Source organism: Chondrus crispus, genomic scaffold (genome assembly GCF_000350225.1).
Source record: "Chondrus crispus Stackhouse genomic scaffold, scaffold_266, whole genome shotgun sequence".
Taxonomy (NCBI): Eukaryota; Rhodophyta; class Florideophyceae; order Gigartinales; family Gigartinaceae; genus Chondrus; species Chondrus crispus.
Window position 1 is genome coordinate 1 of NW_005179146.1, and position 16,472 is coordinate 16,472.

General features: G+C 59.8%; 1 protein-coding gene; it reads left to right on the forward strand.

The window, feature by feature from the left end:
• The first annotated feature begins 181 nt into the window (after positions 1–181).
• On the forward strand, positions 182–3,182 carry CHC_T00008574001 (Sel1-repeat containing protein). XM_005716421.1 is given in 2 exon segments: positions 182–2,836; positions 2,837–3,182. 1 exon segment carries the CDS (start codon positions 182–184, stop codon positions 2,834–2,836), a length of 2,655 nt encoding a protein of 884 aa, XP_005716478.1. The 3' UTR covers positions 2,837–3,182.
• The last annotated feature ends 13,290 nt before the right edge of the window (positions 3,183–16,472 follow it).

The window sequence follows — 16,472 nt, forward strand, 5'->3', positions numbered from 1 at the left end:
GATCGAAGTGACAAGGATGGAAGGTGGGATTGGAGGGGCTGGGGAGCAACAGAGGTCGAGGGAAGCGGGAGAAGTGGAGATCAAGCAAGGAGAGAGCTGTGTGACTCTCGTATTGGGAAGCGGGGAAGAAGCACAAGACCAGACGGGCAGGATCAAGACGGTTGAGTTGACAATAACGGCGATGTGCGCCCCGCAACAGACTAAGCTCGATGTTCGACTCCAGTACACAAGCGAGCATGTGCATGAAGTGAGTGTACGGTTACGTCGTGGGGAAAATGGTGCAGAGGGGGTGTTCGAGTGGGAGTGGTGGCGAGATGCGGCGATGGGGCGCATGGAGGGCCTAAAGCGATGGCAAGAGAATCACGAAATGGAAGCAGTGGAATTCCGTACGTCTAGACTCCCAATAGACTCTGGTTTGCGGATTGTGGATTCAGCGGTAAGGGAGAGTGGGCATGAGTTTGTGACGTGGGCGGGATGGGAACCGTTCCGAACGAAACATTGCAAACTTGAAGTTGAGAGTGAGAAACTGCTGGTGGAGTTTGCCGTGACACGGCAGCCTGAGTCCCTTGTTGCGAAAAATAAGAAAATAACTTACAGTGTCAACCGTATGGTGGGAAGGAGACGCTCTGTCGGGTATGCAGAAGCAAAGCGTGAGTCGATCCGTGATGGGTGTCTCATTGTGAGAGAAGCACTTATAGAAGGCACGAGGGTTGTGGAAAGTGGCACGGCGCTGTCGAACCAGACTGAAGACACCAAGGACGTGATTCGTAAGGCCGAGAATCTGATTGGCGGAGGACATGAAAATTTCGGGCGGGCCATTTTTCTGCTCAAGGTAGCGGCACTGGAGAGGAATGACATTGGCGCTCTGTGCACATGTGTGGAGCTTTTGAGGAAAGGGGGGCCGACAGGGATGCATGCGCGGAGGACATCGAACTTGAGAGAAGCGGCGCAAATGATCAAAGCGTTCTTTCATGCTAAGTTGCATACAAGCTTGACATCTACGTCAACACGCGGTGACGATGGGTTTGAGAAGTTGTTTGATTTGTTTGCGAAGCTAGTGATGGAGCAGAGTTGTGATGGAGTGATCGTGGATTTGTTCGTACATGCGCTCGAAACTGCGATTGAGTTTGACGTGGCCGGAAACCGTCGAAAATTTCATGCATGGATACGAAAAGCGATTGTGTGTTCCCGGAAATGGAATCAGTTGGACAAGCTTGCCAATTTTTCGAACTTGGGGGTTGGAAATGGAAATGGCGGGGATGTGAAGTCGAGGGAGGCAAAAGGTGATGGTGCTGGAAAGGAGGCCTTTTTCTCCGAAGGAAAGGTGACCGAGTGTGACGACATGACGTATGATCTTGTTGGCAAGGCTTTACTGGAACGCATGATAAGCGAATACGCGACGTTGTCTTCAAGAGAAGGAATTTGGATTGTGCTGGGTACTGCCGGACAGGGGGCTCCTCGGTGTGCGAGAGAGAGACAATATGCGGGAAGTCAGGATGAGAATTCAAGCGCAAACGCCATGAATAGGCTTGGAAATATTTTCTCGCTAGGGGCACGAGGGGTGGGTCGTGACGCTCCACAAGCCGAACTTCTATACGAGACTGCGATCGAAGAGAATGAAAACTGTACGGCGATGGTGAACCTGGGTGTTTTGGTGCAACAAGGTGCCGAAGGAGTAGAGCGTGACGCAGTGCGATCTATGGAGCTGTATGAGCGCGCTATCGAGAAGGGTGAGCACGTCGATGCGATGAATAACCTCGGTTTTTTGCTCTCAGAAGGTGCCGAAGGAGTAGAGCGTGATGCAGTGCGATGTATGGAGCTGTATGAGCGCGCTATCGAGAAGGGTGAGCACGTCGGTGCGATGTATAACCTGGGTCTTTTGCTGCAACAAGGTGGGGAAGGAGTAGAGCGTGACGCAGTGCGATCTATGGAGCTGTATGAGCGCGCTATCGAGAAGGGTGAGCACGTCGGTGCGATGTATAACCTGGGTGTTTTGCTGCAACAAGGTGGGGAAGGAGTAGAGCGTGACGCAGTGCGATCTATGGAGCTGTATGAGCGCGCTATCGAGAAGAGTGACCACGTCGGTGCGATGTATAACCTGGGTGTTTTGCTGCAACAAGGTGGGGAAGGAGTAGAGCGTGACGCAGTGCGATCTATGGAGCTGTATGAGCGCGCTATCGAGAAGGGTGAGCACGTCGATGCGATGTATAATCTCGCTCTTTTGCTCTCAGAAGGTGCCGGAGTAGAGCGTGACGCAGTGCGATCTATGGAGCTGTATGAGCGCGCTATCGAGGAGGGTGAGCACGTCGGTGCGATGAATAACCTGGGTCTTTTGCTGCAGCAAGGTGCCGAAGGAGTAGAGCGTGACGCAGTGCGATCTATGGAGCTGTATGAGCGCGCTGTCGAGAAGGGTGACGACGTCGATGCAATGGTGAACCTGGGTGTTTTGCTCAAAGAAGGTGCCGAAGGAGTAGAGCGTAACGCGGTGCGCGCCGTGGCACTGTATGATCGTGCAATGGCGAAAGGAAATTCCGGTAACGCGACTTGCAATCTTGCGATGACGTTATGGGACGGGGCGGAAGGGGTGGAGCGCAATGCAGTGCGTGCGGTGCAGCTGTTTGAGATGGACATCAAGGAACGGAAGCAGAGCGAGTCAATGGTGTGTCTTGGAAACATGTTGCGGGACGGGGCGGACGGGGTGGCCCGCGACACGGATCGGGCGATACAGTTGTACGAGATGGCGGTCGAGGAAGACAAGAACGCGGAGGCGGTAGCCCAACTTGCGGCGTTGCAGCGGGACAGATCAGACAGCAGTACGCGGGACGAGGGTGAGTGAGAAGTTCTCACTCACCCTCGCCGCCTTCTCTCTGAGGAAGGCGGGGGCGGGGTGGAAGGCGATGGCAGTGGCGCGGACAGCGTAATGTAACATATTTTTGGATATATTATTATTGTATAGGACAACAGTAACACGTGTACAGTAGTGCATTCGTCATCGCCGCGAGGGCCTTCTCCTTCAGCCAGGGAGGAAGACAGGGATAAAGGAGGACGGAGAGGGACGGCAGAGTTGCGGGCGAGTCTCCGACACCTGTAGCCACCGTCAACTCGGAGTTAATCGAAAACACTCATCTGTACTCTAACGGTACTCCGTTTCCATTAAAGGCAAAGTAGCCGACTTTCCTGGCTCCCTTACCCGAAGCCATCGGTCACCCAGTTTAACCCTGCTGGAACACGTGTTACAAACGTGTAACACGTGTTACACGTGTTACACGTTTCCGCAGAAACGTGTGGCCCTCACTGTATCCTCGCTGTTACTGTAATGCACAAGGGGTGCAAGTAACATTCCTTCCACGCCCTCGTTCCCGCTACGTACAAGTATGGTGGGGTACTGTACCCAAAACTGAACAGTCACCCCAAAAGTTAAACAAACGAAAAATCTGCCCTTTTTATTCCAAAATCAAGATTGAGCACCAGAAATGGACATATCCCCTGACTTCAGGTCCAACAAATTGGCAATGGCATAAACGCGTTGTTAAAAATAAAATAAAAGGGTCATTTTGTCGTTAGGGGGGCGACAAGGTGTTTTTCTTAGCATAAAGCGGGGCGATTTTGGGTTTTCTTGAGTATCGGGGGGGGGATTTGACAAAATATCAAGATACAGTAGGGCGGGTTTCGATAATGTTCAAGAGAGGGGGGGCGACTTGATGTCACTTTTTCACTGTCGCCCTACTGTGACTGGACTCAAGGTCAGAATCGTCCTCAACTTTTTTCAAAAGGACTCAAATCGCCCACAGAAATTTCTCAAAGTGCCATTGTCGCCTTGTTCCTCGCAAAGTCGCCCCCCTATTCCCTACCTTGAGCTCGTATCTACTCTGTCCCTTGTCTTTCCCAAAATGTCCACGATTTCTCAATAAACCGTCCTCGCGCTTCGTCATTTGTCTACAGTTGAGATCGAAGTAACCTCTGTGGTGAATATCTTTTCCGTCGGGTCGTCGGTAAAGGCCATAAAACGAAGCTATCGCAGGTTGGCGCTTCTTGTACATCCAGACCGCGTTGGTGACAAAGACAAGCGTGGGGTACAGCGGTGCATGAGTATTCTTTCTCGAGCTATTGAACAGGTGAATACAGAAGAAGCATATGAGACTATTTTGCGGAACCAGTTCTTTGTGAATCGTTCAGACGACTTCAATATATCAACAAGGGTTAGGTTTACCCGCTGCTCCATACCGAAAGAGCGACATGTGCGAAATCACGAAATGAAGCTGCAGATGGAACGGGAGGAAGTGGAGGAATCAAGGCGTCAAGAAACAAGGCACGCGGAATCTACACAAGATGGCGTCCGATCTGCGCCCGCCAGCAGCACCGCACCGCATCCAACTGAATCTTCGCGTCCCACCCCCAACTCTAGTCCCACCCTCAACTCTAATACAGGGCATGAGGCCAGGGCAGCTCCTGAGCACGATACACCAGAATATGCACCAGAATTTGCTCCAGAGCAGAATGAGGACGACAGTGAAAGTAGTGATTTTCCTGGGAAAGAAGGCAGTGATGAACAAAATTGCACATTGGAGGATGAGACGTGTTCCGATTTTGGTGATCCTTGTAGTATAACCCCCCCTGGGGGCTTTTTAGTTAGATTGGATCAACAACAGGATCCCCTACGGTAGAGCTCGACGCTCTACAGTACAACCGCGCGTGTCCACGTGTACACGACGGGGACAAGGGAGACGCGCATACACGTGCACACGTGTACCACGCGCGAACGAAGCGGGCAAGCACCACGGGTGATACGTGTACTGTCAGCCTCGACATATCTGACAGTATTACAGTGCAGGCCGACCTGCACTACAGTAGGCCGCTACAGTACCTCGGTCCTGTAGTGTTATGATAGATTGTTTTGTATATTAAATATGGAGCGGACCGGCGGCGGTGGAGGGGGACAAGCACAGACTTGTCACCTGTGGTACAACTCTCCTCAAACCCTAGCGGGCGAGAGGCTCGGAGGATGAGCCGAGGGAGCTCGCGACGCGAGACGCGCGGCGCGCGGTTACCGAACGGTCGGACTTGCGAAAAGGGAGTGGCACACTGGCCGGTTACGCGCCGTCGTCCCCGAGGTGCTAGATCGGAGACGACCGGTAACGGGTTAGAAGCCAACGCGCGAGAGAATACCGAAACGGCAGTACGTAGGCGCGAAAGGGAGGGGGGCAAGTCTGCCCCCCGTGTTTACTGCGAGGACGGTGTCCAGGTCTTAACCCCTCAGAGGGACGCCCGGGACACCTGTCCAATACAGTACCTGTCACTTACTGTGGACCAGGTACTGTACGCGATTGAAAATCTAGCGCCGTCATTACACTACCGCACGGATCCTCACACTACGCGCTTGCATTACACTGCGCGCGCATTATCCCCACACGGTTCCTTACACTACACGTGTACCCAAGCGTACACCTGTCACTTTCTGCGCCCGTTCGGTAATCATGCGTATTACACGTGGGCCACGGTGCCCCGTGCCCGCTGCGCGCGGCCGCTCCTACTGTACACCGACCGCGGATCGGTCGTTGTACCACAGACCCCCTTCCTGATCTGTCGCCACATCCTCGTGGCGACCACATTTCCTTCCCAGCGGTCCCCTCGATCTCTTCCACAACCTGTGCGTGCGATGACCGGACGGAAGCCTCTTCGCGCGGACGAGCACGCCTCGTGGCTCTTCACCGACCTGACGGTATATAAGTCGGGTATATCGTCCGATTCGGATAGCGCGGCTTCTGTCTCCTCCCACGCGAACCTCCCAGGACCACCAACTCCAACACAGCACTCCCCCACACTTCACCAACAATCCTCCAATCCTTCCCCAGACGACGACATTCCTTTATCCCAACTCTTCCCACGACCGACCATGGACCACAGCAACACCCCCGTGGACGCGCTTCCGATCGGTGCGCCGTCGAGCCCCAGGAGGGCTCCGGCGTTACCCGGGTCGACTCCCGCGTTTCAGCCGCAGCGCGCTCGCCGCGGCGGAACAGAGTCGACCACCAATTTGGCCGAGCCCGCGACGCGCTCGCGAGCTGATGCGTCCGATCCGGTCGCTGCGCCACCGATAGAAGAACGACCGACCTGGCCCTCGCCGCTGCCCTCCGAGGGCGTTGCTCCAAGGACGGTTGAGGCGGGTCCGGCGTACCCCGCGGTACTGCCCCTGCCTCCCATGTCGCCGCTGCTTGCCGCGGGCACGGCGTCGCCAAGAGCCGATTTCGGTACTGTGCGCGAGAAGCTGGCACCGCCGGCTGTCCTGCTCTCGCCGCGAGCCGAGCGGGGGTCGGCGCTATCGCTCGGGCGGGCCTTCACGACCCCCAGCGCGCCGAATTGGCTGAGAAGTGGCGTCAAGTCCGTCCGGTCGCTGCTGCCCGGGTCCTCGATGGACCACCGGCGGCGGCGAGCCCGGCGACGCGCTTCCGGTCGCAAGCCTCCGATGACGGTCGACGAATACGTGCGGCGCCGCCTCTTGGACTCGGCGCGATTTCAGGCAGTCCCTGCGAATCATGCCATCGTGACTCCGTCCGGGCGGGGTAGCGTGGCGCAGCAGAATCGGGCGGGCGCTTGGCAGGCCCGATGGCGACACGTGCCGTGCCGTACACCCGCCGCGAGTGGCAGCGACTTGCTCTACGTCCGGTGCGGTGGCGAGGAGCGGTACCACGTCACGCTCCTCAACCTATTCGGTCGGTACAGGCGCTACGATGGCGTCGTGCCGGACATCCGCTTGGTGGCCTTCCCGCGCCCTTTCGACAACTGGTACAGCATCGCGGACCGCGGCCGGTGGGGCGAGGACGCTGCGCGGGAGAGTCGGCTGCGCTGGCGCCGTGTAGATGACTTCTTCCACATGTGGCACAACACCGAGTTTTTCTCGGTGCCCAGCGCAGCGCGGCGAGGCATGTATCCTTCGCTCCCTCCGGACTGGCCGGACCTCGAGGCACCGGAGCACCTTTGCGTGCCGACGCCGAGTGCGATGGCCTACGTCGCGGCGCATTGGTTGCCACGCGGTCGAGCGGAGTCAGCCGAAACGGAACGTACGCGCACGCTTGTGCGCGCGATCGTCTTGTCCAAATGGGCGGTGCTCGCGTTGTTGTGCTTCCTTCGGGCTGCCCGCGAGGGGTTGCCGTTCTTCACGAAGTGCCCCGACCCCCGGTTGGCTGCGAGGCGAGACGAGCCGCTCGGTGAGCGCGGCGTGCTCTTCCGCCTCTCGGTGGGGCTGATTGCCCTCATCCGTTCGGTCGGCGTCAAGGAAATCCTCGACGGTACTGCGTACGACGCGGCGCGCGCGGAACAGCTCCTGACCCTCACGGCAAGTTTGGACTGGACCGGCCGGCCGGGCTTCGTATGGTTCAGCTGGGCCCGCGGCTGCGCGTTAGACATGCCGCCTTGGGTCAGCGACGAAGCGGGCGCGGTCGGCGACGACGCGGCATACGGAACCGTTGAAGCGGAAGTCGTTTACGAGGCACCGGCCGATGACGGTGGTGGGTCCTCGCTCGCGATCGCTGCCGATACGGTGGCGCCTGTCGCTACGCTCGCGCTACCCGCTCCCGGAGGGTCCACTCGTGTGGGCTCCATCCAGAGCGAGTCGCCAAAGGGGGTCGCTCAGGAGCGGCGCGACTTAAGGCGTCCGGTCGGTGAGGCGGGATTTTCGGACCCACCCCCGGTCACTCAGCATATAAGCGCGGTGACCGGGGCCGAAACCGTATCGCGACCAGCAACGATGCCGAAACCTCCCACAAGTCAACCGCTCGGTCGAGTTCCCCCGGAGCGCCTCCGGGAGGAGGCCGCGCTCGCGGCACTGCAGTATGCTTGCTCCTTTGAGGGGGCGGACGCCCCCTCCTCGGTCGAGGCGGCGCTACTGCAGGCGCGCGATTGGATGCTCCGGGTTCGGCAGCTCGAGAAGACCGTCGCGGTGTTACAGGAATCCTCTGCCGCGGCGACGCGCGAGCGTGCCGAGCATCACGCAAAGTTGCGCTCCGTACAGGACGTCCTTGCAGTGGTGAGCCAACGCCTGGCGGCGCCCCCGATGTCTTCGTCGACAGTCGGGGCCTCGCGCCCCGCGCCCGACGACGTCGAACCGGCGCCCTCGGCGAAGCGCTCGCGCCACTTCTAGACACCGGCTTGCCGAGCGTCTCCTCCCTTACGTAGTACAGTAGGGGCATTGCCCGGATTAAACGAAACCGATTATCGGTGCTCTTCTCCCTCGCCAACTTGCGCAATTAAATCGTACTTCGGGCTACGTTTCCCCCCCCCTAAGGTAAATAAAAATCGTAGCCCGGTTCCGCGAACGGTATTGCACGCGCGCGGGCGAGACGGAGCCGATGGCACCGACACTGGAAAACCGCAAATCGGACGGCTTTGGGCCGGAAACCATCGACGGACGTCGCCTCCTTGTCGGTTTGATCCTGTAGCGGTGCGCGTGCGAATACGAGCGTCCGAGCGGTTCGGTGTGAAGCCGCGAAGCGTCGCGTTATGCCTGCGTAGGTTCTCCGCGTTGGCGCGTGCGCCAATACCGATCGATAAACGGTTGCGGGAGCCCATCGGCGGGCTCGTAGGTATCGTCCGAAGCGGTATATCCATACCACCGGACCTTGTACTGTATCCCGCCTCGCGCGGTACGGTGTCCGACGATGCGGTCAACGACGTACTCCGCGCTCGGGGCGGCTGCGGGGACTTCCGATTCGGTCGACGCTGCGGGGGTGACGATATCCCCCGGCCCGCGTGGCATCTTCGTCACGCGGTCGATGCTCACGCGATTCTCCACGCCGTCCTGTTCGATCAGGACCGTGGTGTCCGTAGCGGAGCGGACGCGAAATGGACCCTCTGTCTTGGGTAGAAGCTTGACAGAGAGGACGTCCGTATCGGTCGGACTTCGCGCATGCGCGCGGCGCTCGACGCTTGTCAACGGACGTGGCGGGCGGTCCACGTACACGAAGTCGCCCGCCTTGACGACCGGCCGAAAGCGGACCTTCTTGTCGAAATTGTCCTTGTACCGCTTTTGCGAAGCGGTAAGTTTCGTCCGTGCGCGGTCGAGAGCGTCGCGGAGCTTGCGCAGCGTGGCCCTCTTGTACTGTACCGGCGTACGCGGGTCCTCTAGATGGGTCCCCGCGCCCTGCGGTACAGTTCCGGGAAGGATCAATCCGGACGGTGGCCGCGTCAACACCAGGTCGAACGGAGTGGTCTCCGTCGACCGGTGGACCTGCGTATTGTACGCCAAGGTCAGCGGCTGCACGTAGTCGTCCCAATCGCGCTGGTGCTCCTCCACGTAATGTCGGAGACGTTGCACCAGCGTGCGATTGAACCGTTCGGTTTGCCCATTCGACTGGGGGTGGTAGGCCGTCGTGAGATAATGCCTCACCCCCAGGAGTGCGCATACCGCATCGAAGAATTTAGCAGCGAACTGCGGACCGTTATCGGTGAGCACGTAGCGCGGCGCTCCGTAGACGTAGACCCAGTTGTCTAGGAACGCATTAGCGACGACCGAAGCGGTGGTGGTCCGTAGCGGTATGCTGCGCGTAAGCTTGGAAAACCGATCGGTAATAACCAGCACGTGTTGGTTCCCGTGCGCGGTGTTGGGCAGCGGGCCCAGGAGGTCCATCGCGACAAACTCCATGGGGCCCGCCGCCGGGAACAGCTTGAGATCCTTCTGGTTCTTGACAGGCGTCCCGCGGGTAGCAGCGCACGACGCGCAGTTCCGTACGGTCGCAAACGCATCGTTGGCCATATGTAGCCAGTAGTACTCCCTTCGCAGGGTGTAGTACATGCGCGTTCCCCCCGGATGACCGGCTAACCTCGAATGGTGTGCAAGGTACAGTACCCGGGGGCGTAACCGATTCGGTACCACGCGTTGTAGGGTCCCATCTAGCGGGGACTTCGTTACAAGGAAACCGTAGCGGTCGACGTCAAACTTAGAATTAGGCTCTCCGACCGTTTCGGCAGCGACGCGACAGAACGCGTCGTCCGCCTGCTCGCGTAGGAAATCCTCAACCGAGATGGACGCCACGTCGCGTTCCTCGGGAGTTACCGCGAGCGCGTGAAATCCGTCCGGACGGTCTTGTGTCGGGCCCCAGTGCACCTTGTCTAGGAGGGGCTCGCTGCCTTCCTGCGACTGGACAACGAAGCACGGGACCTCGTCATCGACCGGAGCGGTCTCTCCGCCATCGGTGCATAGGCGCGAGACGCCGTCCGCGAGTTGGTGCTTGACGCCCGGGCGGTACTGTACGTCGTAGTCGTACTCCGCCAAGCGTAGGCGCCAGCGTGCGAGCCGCCCGGAACTGTCCGCCAGATTGAGGACCCAGCGCATGGCCTCATGATCTGTGCGGAGATTAAACGTGCTTCCGTACAGGTACGGCCGTAGCGTGAGAATGCTCCACACTACGGCCAAGCATTCCTTCTCGGTGGTCGTATAGTTGCGTTCCGCGTCTGTTAGCGCGCGGCTCCAGTATCCGATCGGTAGGCGACACCCGTCGGGCTGCTCCTGTAAAAGGGCGCAGCCCACTTGGTGTCCGCACGCGTCGGTGTCCAGCGTGTACTTCTGACCGTAACGGGGCAACGCGAGGATTGGCGGTGACACGAGGCGCTTCTTCAGCGCCTCAAATGTTTCGTATTCCGCATCGGATAGGACCCCGAACTCGAAGGGCTGATTCTTGCCGGTCTTCCGATTAAGCGGTGCGGCGATCTTCGCGAAGCCCTTGACGAATCTCCTGTAGACATTACACATACCGAGAAAGGACCGTAGCTCCGTTTGGTTAGTTGGCGCGCGCGCCCGCTCGATCGCGACAACGTTGCGACGCTCGACCTCCAGCCGTCCCGGTCGGATAACATGACCCAGGTAGGTAACCGACGTATCGAAAAACGCGCACTTCGATAGTTTTAGCGATACGCCGGCGTCTTGTAGCAAGCGTAGTACCTCGCGCACGTGTGCCATATGTTCCGTAACGGTTCGCGAGTAGACAATGACGTCATCAAGGTAGACCAACGCGGTCTCCCATTTCACGCGGGACAGGATGATGTCGACCGCTCGTTGAAATGTCGCGGGCGCGTTTTTGAGACCGAACGGCATGCGTAGAAAGCGGTAGAGGCCCGAATGCGACGCGAACTTTGTTTTATCGCGGTCCTCCTCGGCGATCTCCACCTGCCAATACCCGCTATTACAGTCTAGCGTGGTAAAGACAGTGGCATCGCCGAGCGAGTCGATACATTCGTCCATGCGCGGTAGTGGGTAGGAGTCGCGAACCGTAACGGCGTTTAGCTTGCGGTAGTCCACGCAGAACCGCATGGTCCCGTCCTTTTTAGGGACGAAGACCACGGGGCTCGCCCACTCGGCCGATGTCGGTTCGATGACTCCCGCGCGCAGCATGCGGTCGATTTCCTTCTTCTCCTTCTCGCGCGCGATGGGTCCGGCTCGGTAGGGTGCTTGGTAGATCGGCTTCGCACCGGGCTTCAGCTCGATGCGATGCTTCGTAGCATCGATCTTACCCAAGTGGCCGGACCACATGTCCTTGAACTCGGACAGCATGTCCATAATTTCCGACCGGACGGTACTGTCTTCTGCACCAATATGGACGTCTTCTTCCCACGAGCGGGTCTTCTCCGCGTCCGTATCGGTCCGCTCATCCGCGTTAGCGGGATTGCCACTGTGGGCGTCGTCCGTTTCCGGGTCTTCGCGTCGCGCGTATCCTTCCGTAGCGGTGGAGGATTGTCTTCTGCTATCGTCCGTAACTTGTTGTTCGCGTCGCGCCTGTTCCTCCGTAGCGGTCGAGGAATTATTTTTGTTCCCTCCCCCTTCCTTAGCGTCGGCCTCTCCGGGGACCGGCACGCCAAGTGTCAGGATGTGTGTGGGGGATGGCAACGCGAGACCAACAACGGTATGCTTGGGGACGTGGGCCGCGCGGCTTCCGAAGTTGCTAACAAGCACCGTAAACGCCTCGCCCGGGAAGAGGTCCATGACCCCCTGGGCCATCAGGCATAAATTCTTATGCGCCGTTTTGGGGTGGTTTTGCAGGAAGCAAAGCCCCCCAACCGGTGTTGCGACGCGTACCATCGCTTGGGTCATCGGGAGTATCGTCACCCCCTTGACCACGCGAATTTTCCGTGACGGTACGTTCGTCGGGAACTGCGCGCGCTTCCGGTCGGCCGAATTTTCCTCCTGCGGGAGCTGCTGCGACGGTCCCCTCGAGGCCATCTTGCGGTCGTGCCTCGAGGGTGTGACTCCCGTCAGCGCTACGGACGGCGCATGATGGAACAGCACCTTCCTCTGCGGTGGCAGGATCGCCTTCACGTGGCGATCCAGGAACGTGGTTCCGAGGATACAGTCCACCGCGAGGTTGGTGACGACCAAGAACGGCACGCGCGCGACGAACTCACCAATCCGGACGTACAGCTTGAGCTCGCCGAGGGCCTTCATCGACCTATTCGAAGCGTCGATGAGCGGCGGGCTCCGCGCGGACTGGATGGCAGCGCGCCACGGTTCTGCCACACAGCGTAGATGGATTAGATTCGGGCCGGCGCCCGAATCTAGAACCGGCGTGATGGCGCGCATCATCGCGCGTCGTTGTCCGACCGTTGCGGTGACCTTATAATTTTGCTTCTTGAAGAAGCAAATTGCCGCTTCGTCCGTTCGGCTCTGCGATGGCGCGCGTACCGAAGCGGTGGACGGGGTGCCTTGTTTATTGAGGCTTGGCACGGGGAGGATCGTCGACGCCTCTACGCGTCCTCCCCGGCTTCCCCCGTCAACCCAAGGTCCTCGGGCCCCTCGTCCCTCAGCGGTAGCGCGGGTTCTTCCGATTGGACGGCCTCGCGCGGCTCGACCACGTTGATGCCCGTGGGAGCCTGCGCACGCGAATTTCGCCACGCGGTCGGCGGTTGGCGCTCGAACGGCGAACCCGGGCGGAGACCTTGACGGATCCGAAGCTTTTGATAATTGGCCTCGCGGGCCTGCAAAAGCTTCGAACGCAGCGCGCTATCCGCCACCACAGAACATTGCTCCTGTCGGTGGGTCAGGTCCAGACAGAACCGACACGGCGGGGGTCCAGGTAATCCTTGGTTGAAGAACCGGACCCGCTGGTTCTGTACTGGCCTTCCGTACGGATGTGCGCGCGCGTCACCGTGTTGGGCGGGCGCCATCGGCGCGCCCGCCGGGGACGAGGCAGGTGACGGATGGTAGCTAGTCGGCCGCGAGCTAAGCGAGCTCGGCGTCGCCGACTGGTCCGTCACCGCCAATATCTCTTCCGTTTCGGTTCCGCGCGCTGCCGGGAGTTCAGACAGGGACTCGACCGACAGCACGGGCCTTGTCAGCGCGTTGCGCGTGAATCTTCTCACCGAATCGGACGGTGCTTGAGGCGACGCGAGCGAGGTCGCCTGTCTTCGAGCCGAGCGGTGCGTCTCGCCTATCGCTTGCGCGTAGCGTGCCACCGCTTGGTAGTCCACGCCCGGATGCGTCGCGAGATAATTCCGCACCTGCGCGCACGTCGCTGGCAGAAGTCCCTCAACAAAAAGGGACTTCAGGCGCCTGTCCGAAAATACGGTTCCGCAGCGCAACGCCTTGTCCCAAAACTGGTTACTGTACACCTCCTCCGTCATATTAGAGCTCTGACGGAAGGAGGTGACATCACCGACCGCTTCGGAAATAACTTCGTCAGTCGCGTACGTGCGCAATAAAAAGTTAATAACTTCCGCGTAGGTTTCGAGCATATCGCGCTGCTCCGCATCGACCGCCATGGTGTTCCCGTGTAGCCTGGACTGGAGCAAGGCGTGAGCCTGCCCAGTCAAATAGAACTGGAAACACCATACGGCCGCGCCTTCGCTGACCCCATTGTGGTCGCAGGCCATCTTGAAGCGCGCGAGGAATCCTAGCACCGCGATTGGATCTTGACCACCGAATGTGTGGGTTTTCAGCTGGACGTCCAACTTCTTCCGATATCGGTTAACTCGCCGCGCGGTACTCGCGTCGTAGCGCGCGCTGCGATTTTCCAGCCTATACGTGCGGTAGTCGACGGCCTTGGTGAACAGGTCGTTCAGCGGCCTGATCACCGGCAACCGTTTCGGATCCCGCCTCGGGGCAGACCGGCGGTCTCTGCCCCTGCGATGGCGGTCTCCTTCTCCGCCGGGGCTACTGTAGCCCTCCGGATCGGAGTCTTCTCGCCGGAACCGACGTCGGTCGCGCGCATTGCGGCCTCTGCCGTCGCCTCTGCGCGATCCGTCCGACTCGGTGTCCTCGTCATCGGAGGGGTATCCACCTCCTCCGGCATTGCGGTATCGCGTATAGCGTCCGTCGAGGTTATCATCGGAGGGGTAACCGACCCCTCCGGCATCGCGGTATCGCGCGTAGCGTCCGTCGCGGTTATCATCGGAGGGGTAACCGACCCCTCCGGCATCGCGGTATCGCGCGTAGCGTCCGTCGCGGTTCTTGCGCGTCGCCCTGTGGCGACGTCTTGTGTCTTCTTCCTCGGAGGGGTTTTCTGTACCCTCCGAGGTGTAGCCTTGAGCGCCGGGTGCGCTTCTTCTGCTCTACCCATACGGCTGTCGCTTTTCTGTCGCGAAGCGCCCCAGGCGGTTTTCTGTCCCGCGGGGGCCAGCCGTATCGGCGAGTACGGGAGGGCCATTTTCTGTGGGCCCTCCTGTAGCACCATAAATTGGTGGGAGGTAAATGGTCTTACCCTCCGGGTGAGGGGCCATTTTACCGATCCCGGGTGCGGCGCCGATCGGTTCAGCGTGCGTTAGCGTAGGATCCGGAGCGGTTGAGTCGCGCTGTTCGCGTGCGTCGACTCCTGCTCCGGCGAAGGTCGTGGCCAGACGATTGGCCACGGCGGAGCTGATCGCTCCCTTTAGAGCCGTACCGGACGGGGATTCTTCATCCACAGTGGTGAGCGCGGTCACCACCTCGCATTGGACTTGAGCGGGTAGAAGTTCGTCCGAAAGCGGTGGTATCGCGCTGCGTACGTGCACGTCCACGAGCGCGGGCACCGTTCGGTCGAGGCATACGCGCGCTACCTGGGGGAGTTCCGTAGCGAGGAACTCCTCGACCCAGGCCTGGATGCGCGGCTGAATCGCGTCGACCATCCATTGGACGCGATTCTCAGTGCCTGCCGACCCGGCCGGCGTAACATCCGATGCGGACGCTCGCGTGCGGCCGGGTCGCGGTGGCGGTCGCAGCAGGGCTTCCGGGTTCTCCACCCGGGGGCGCGGTGCGCCACTGCCACTGCAGGTGCTCAGACGCCCGGAGGCGGAGTCTGCCCCTTGATCCGGTCGGTTCATCGTCGAATACGCTTCGCGATCGACGCGGTGATTTCTCAACCTTTTCCGTCCGTACGGTTCTGCGCAGAGCGGGCGTCAAGGCGCGCGGCTCTACCTCGAGAGTTGTACCCCTCCACAAGAGTACCAAAATGTGGTACAACTCTCCTCAAACCCTAGCGGGCGAGAGGCTCGGAGGATGAGCCGAGGGAGCTCGCGACGCGAGACGCGCGGCGCGCTGTTACCGAACGGTCGGACTTGCGAAAAGGGAGTGGCACACTGGCCGGTTACGCGCAGTCGTCCCGAGGTGCTAGATCGGAGACGACCGGTAACGGGTTAGAAGCCAACGCGCGAGAGAATACCGAAACGGCAGTACGTAGGCGCGAAAGGGAGGGGGGCAAGTCTGCCCCCCGTGTTTACTGCGAGGACGGTGTCCAGGTCTTAACCCCTCAGAGGGACGCCCGGGACACCTGTCCAATACAGTACCTGTCACTTACTGTGGACCAGGTACTGTACGCGATTGAAAATCTAGCGCCGTCATTACACTACCGCACGGATCCTCACACTACGCGCTTGCATTACACTGCGCGCGCATTATCCCCACACGGTTCCTTACACTACACGTGTACCCAAGCGTACACCTGTCACTTTCTGCGCCCGTTCGGTAATCATGCGTATTACACGTGGGCCACGGTGCCCCGTGCCCGCTGCGCGCGGCCGCTCCTACTGTACACCGACCGCGGATCGGTCGTTGTACCACATCACCCACCGACCGTCAAGGTCCGACTTCCCGCTTATTCTAAGGTAGCGCTCGCTAACTACCTTAGAGCGGCACCGAGCGCGGGTTGAGGACGCGCGCGGTACGCCCACGAGCCGGCTCCGCCTCCGCCCGTCGGTACTGGATCGTTACCCAGTACCGCGCCGGGGCGTCGAGGCGTCGAACCGCTCGCGCGTACCGGCGTCTTCCCCGTTCCCGCTCTACCACGCTACCCGGGCCCGCTGCCCGGTGCCGTCAGCTGGTGTCCCGCTTCACCCCCGTCTTCCCGTTCGGACAGAGTCTACGCCGAGCTGAGCATACACCCCTCTCCGTTGGGGATGTTTATGCTACAGTGGTCTCCCGACCTAGAAGACTCTACGATTGTTCCGAAAAGACGGCCGATTTCCTCCGCATCCGTATGCATCGAGATGAGCGAAGGGTCGGAACCCTCGGTCCACTC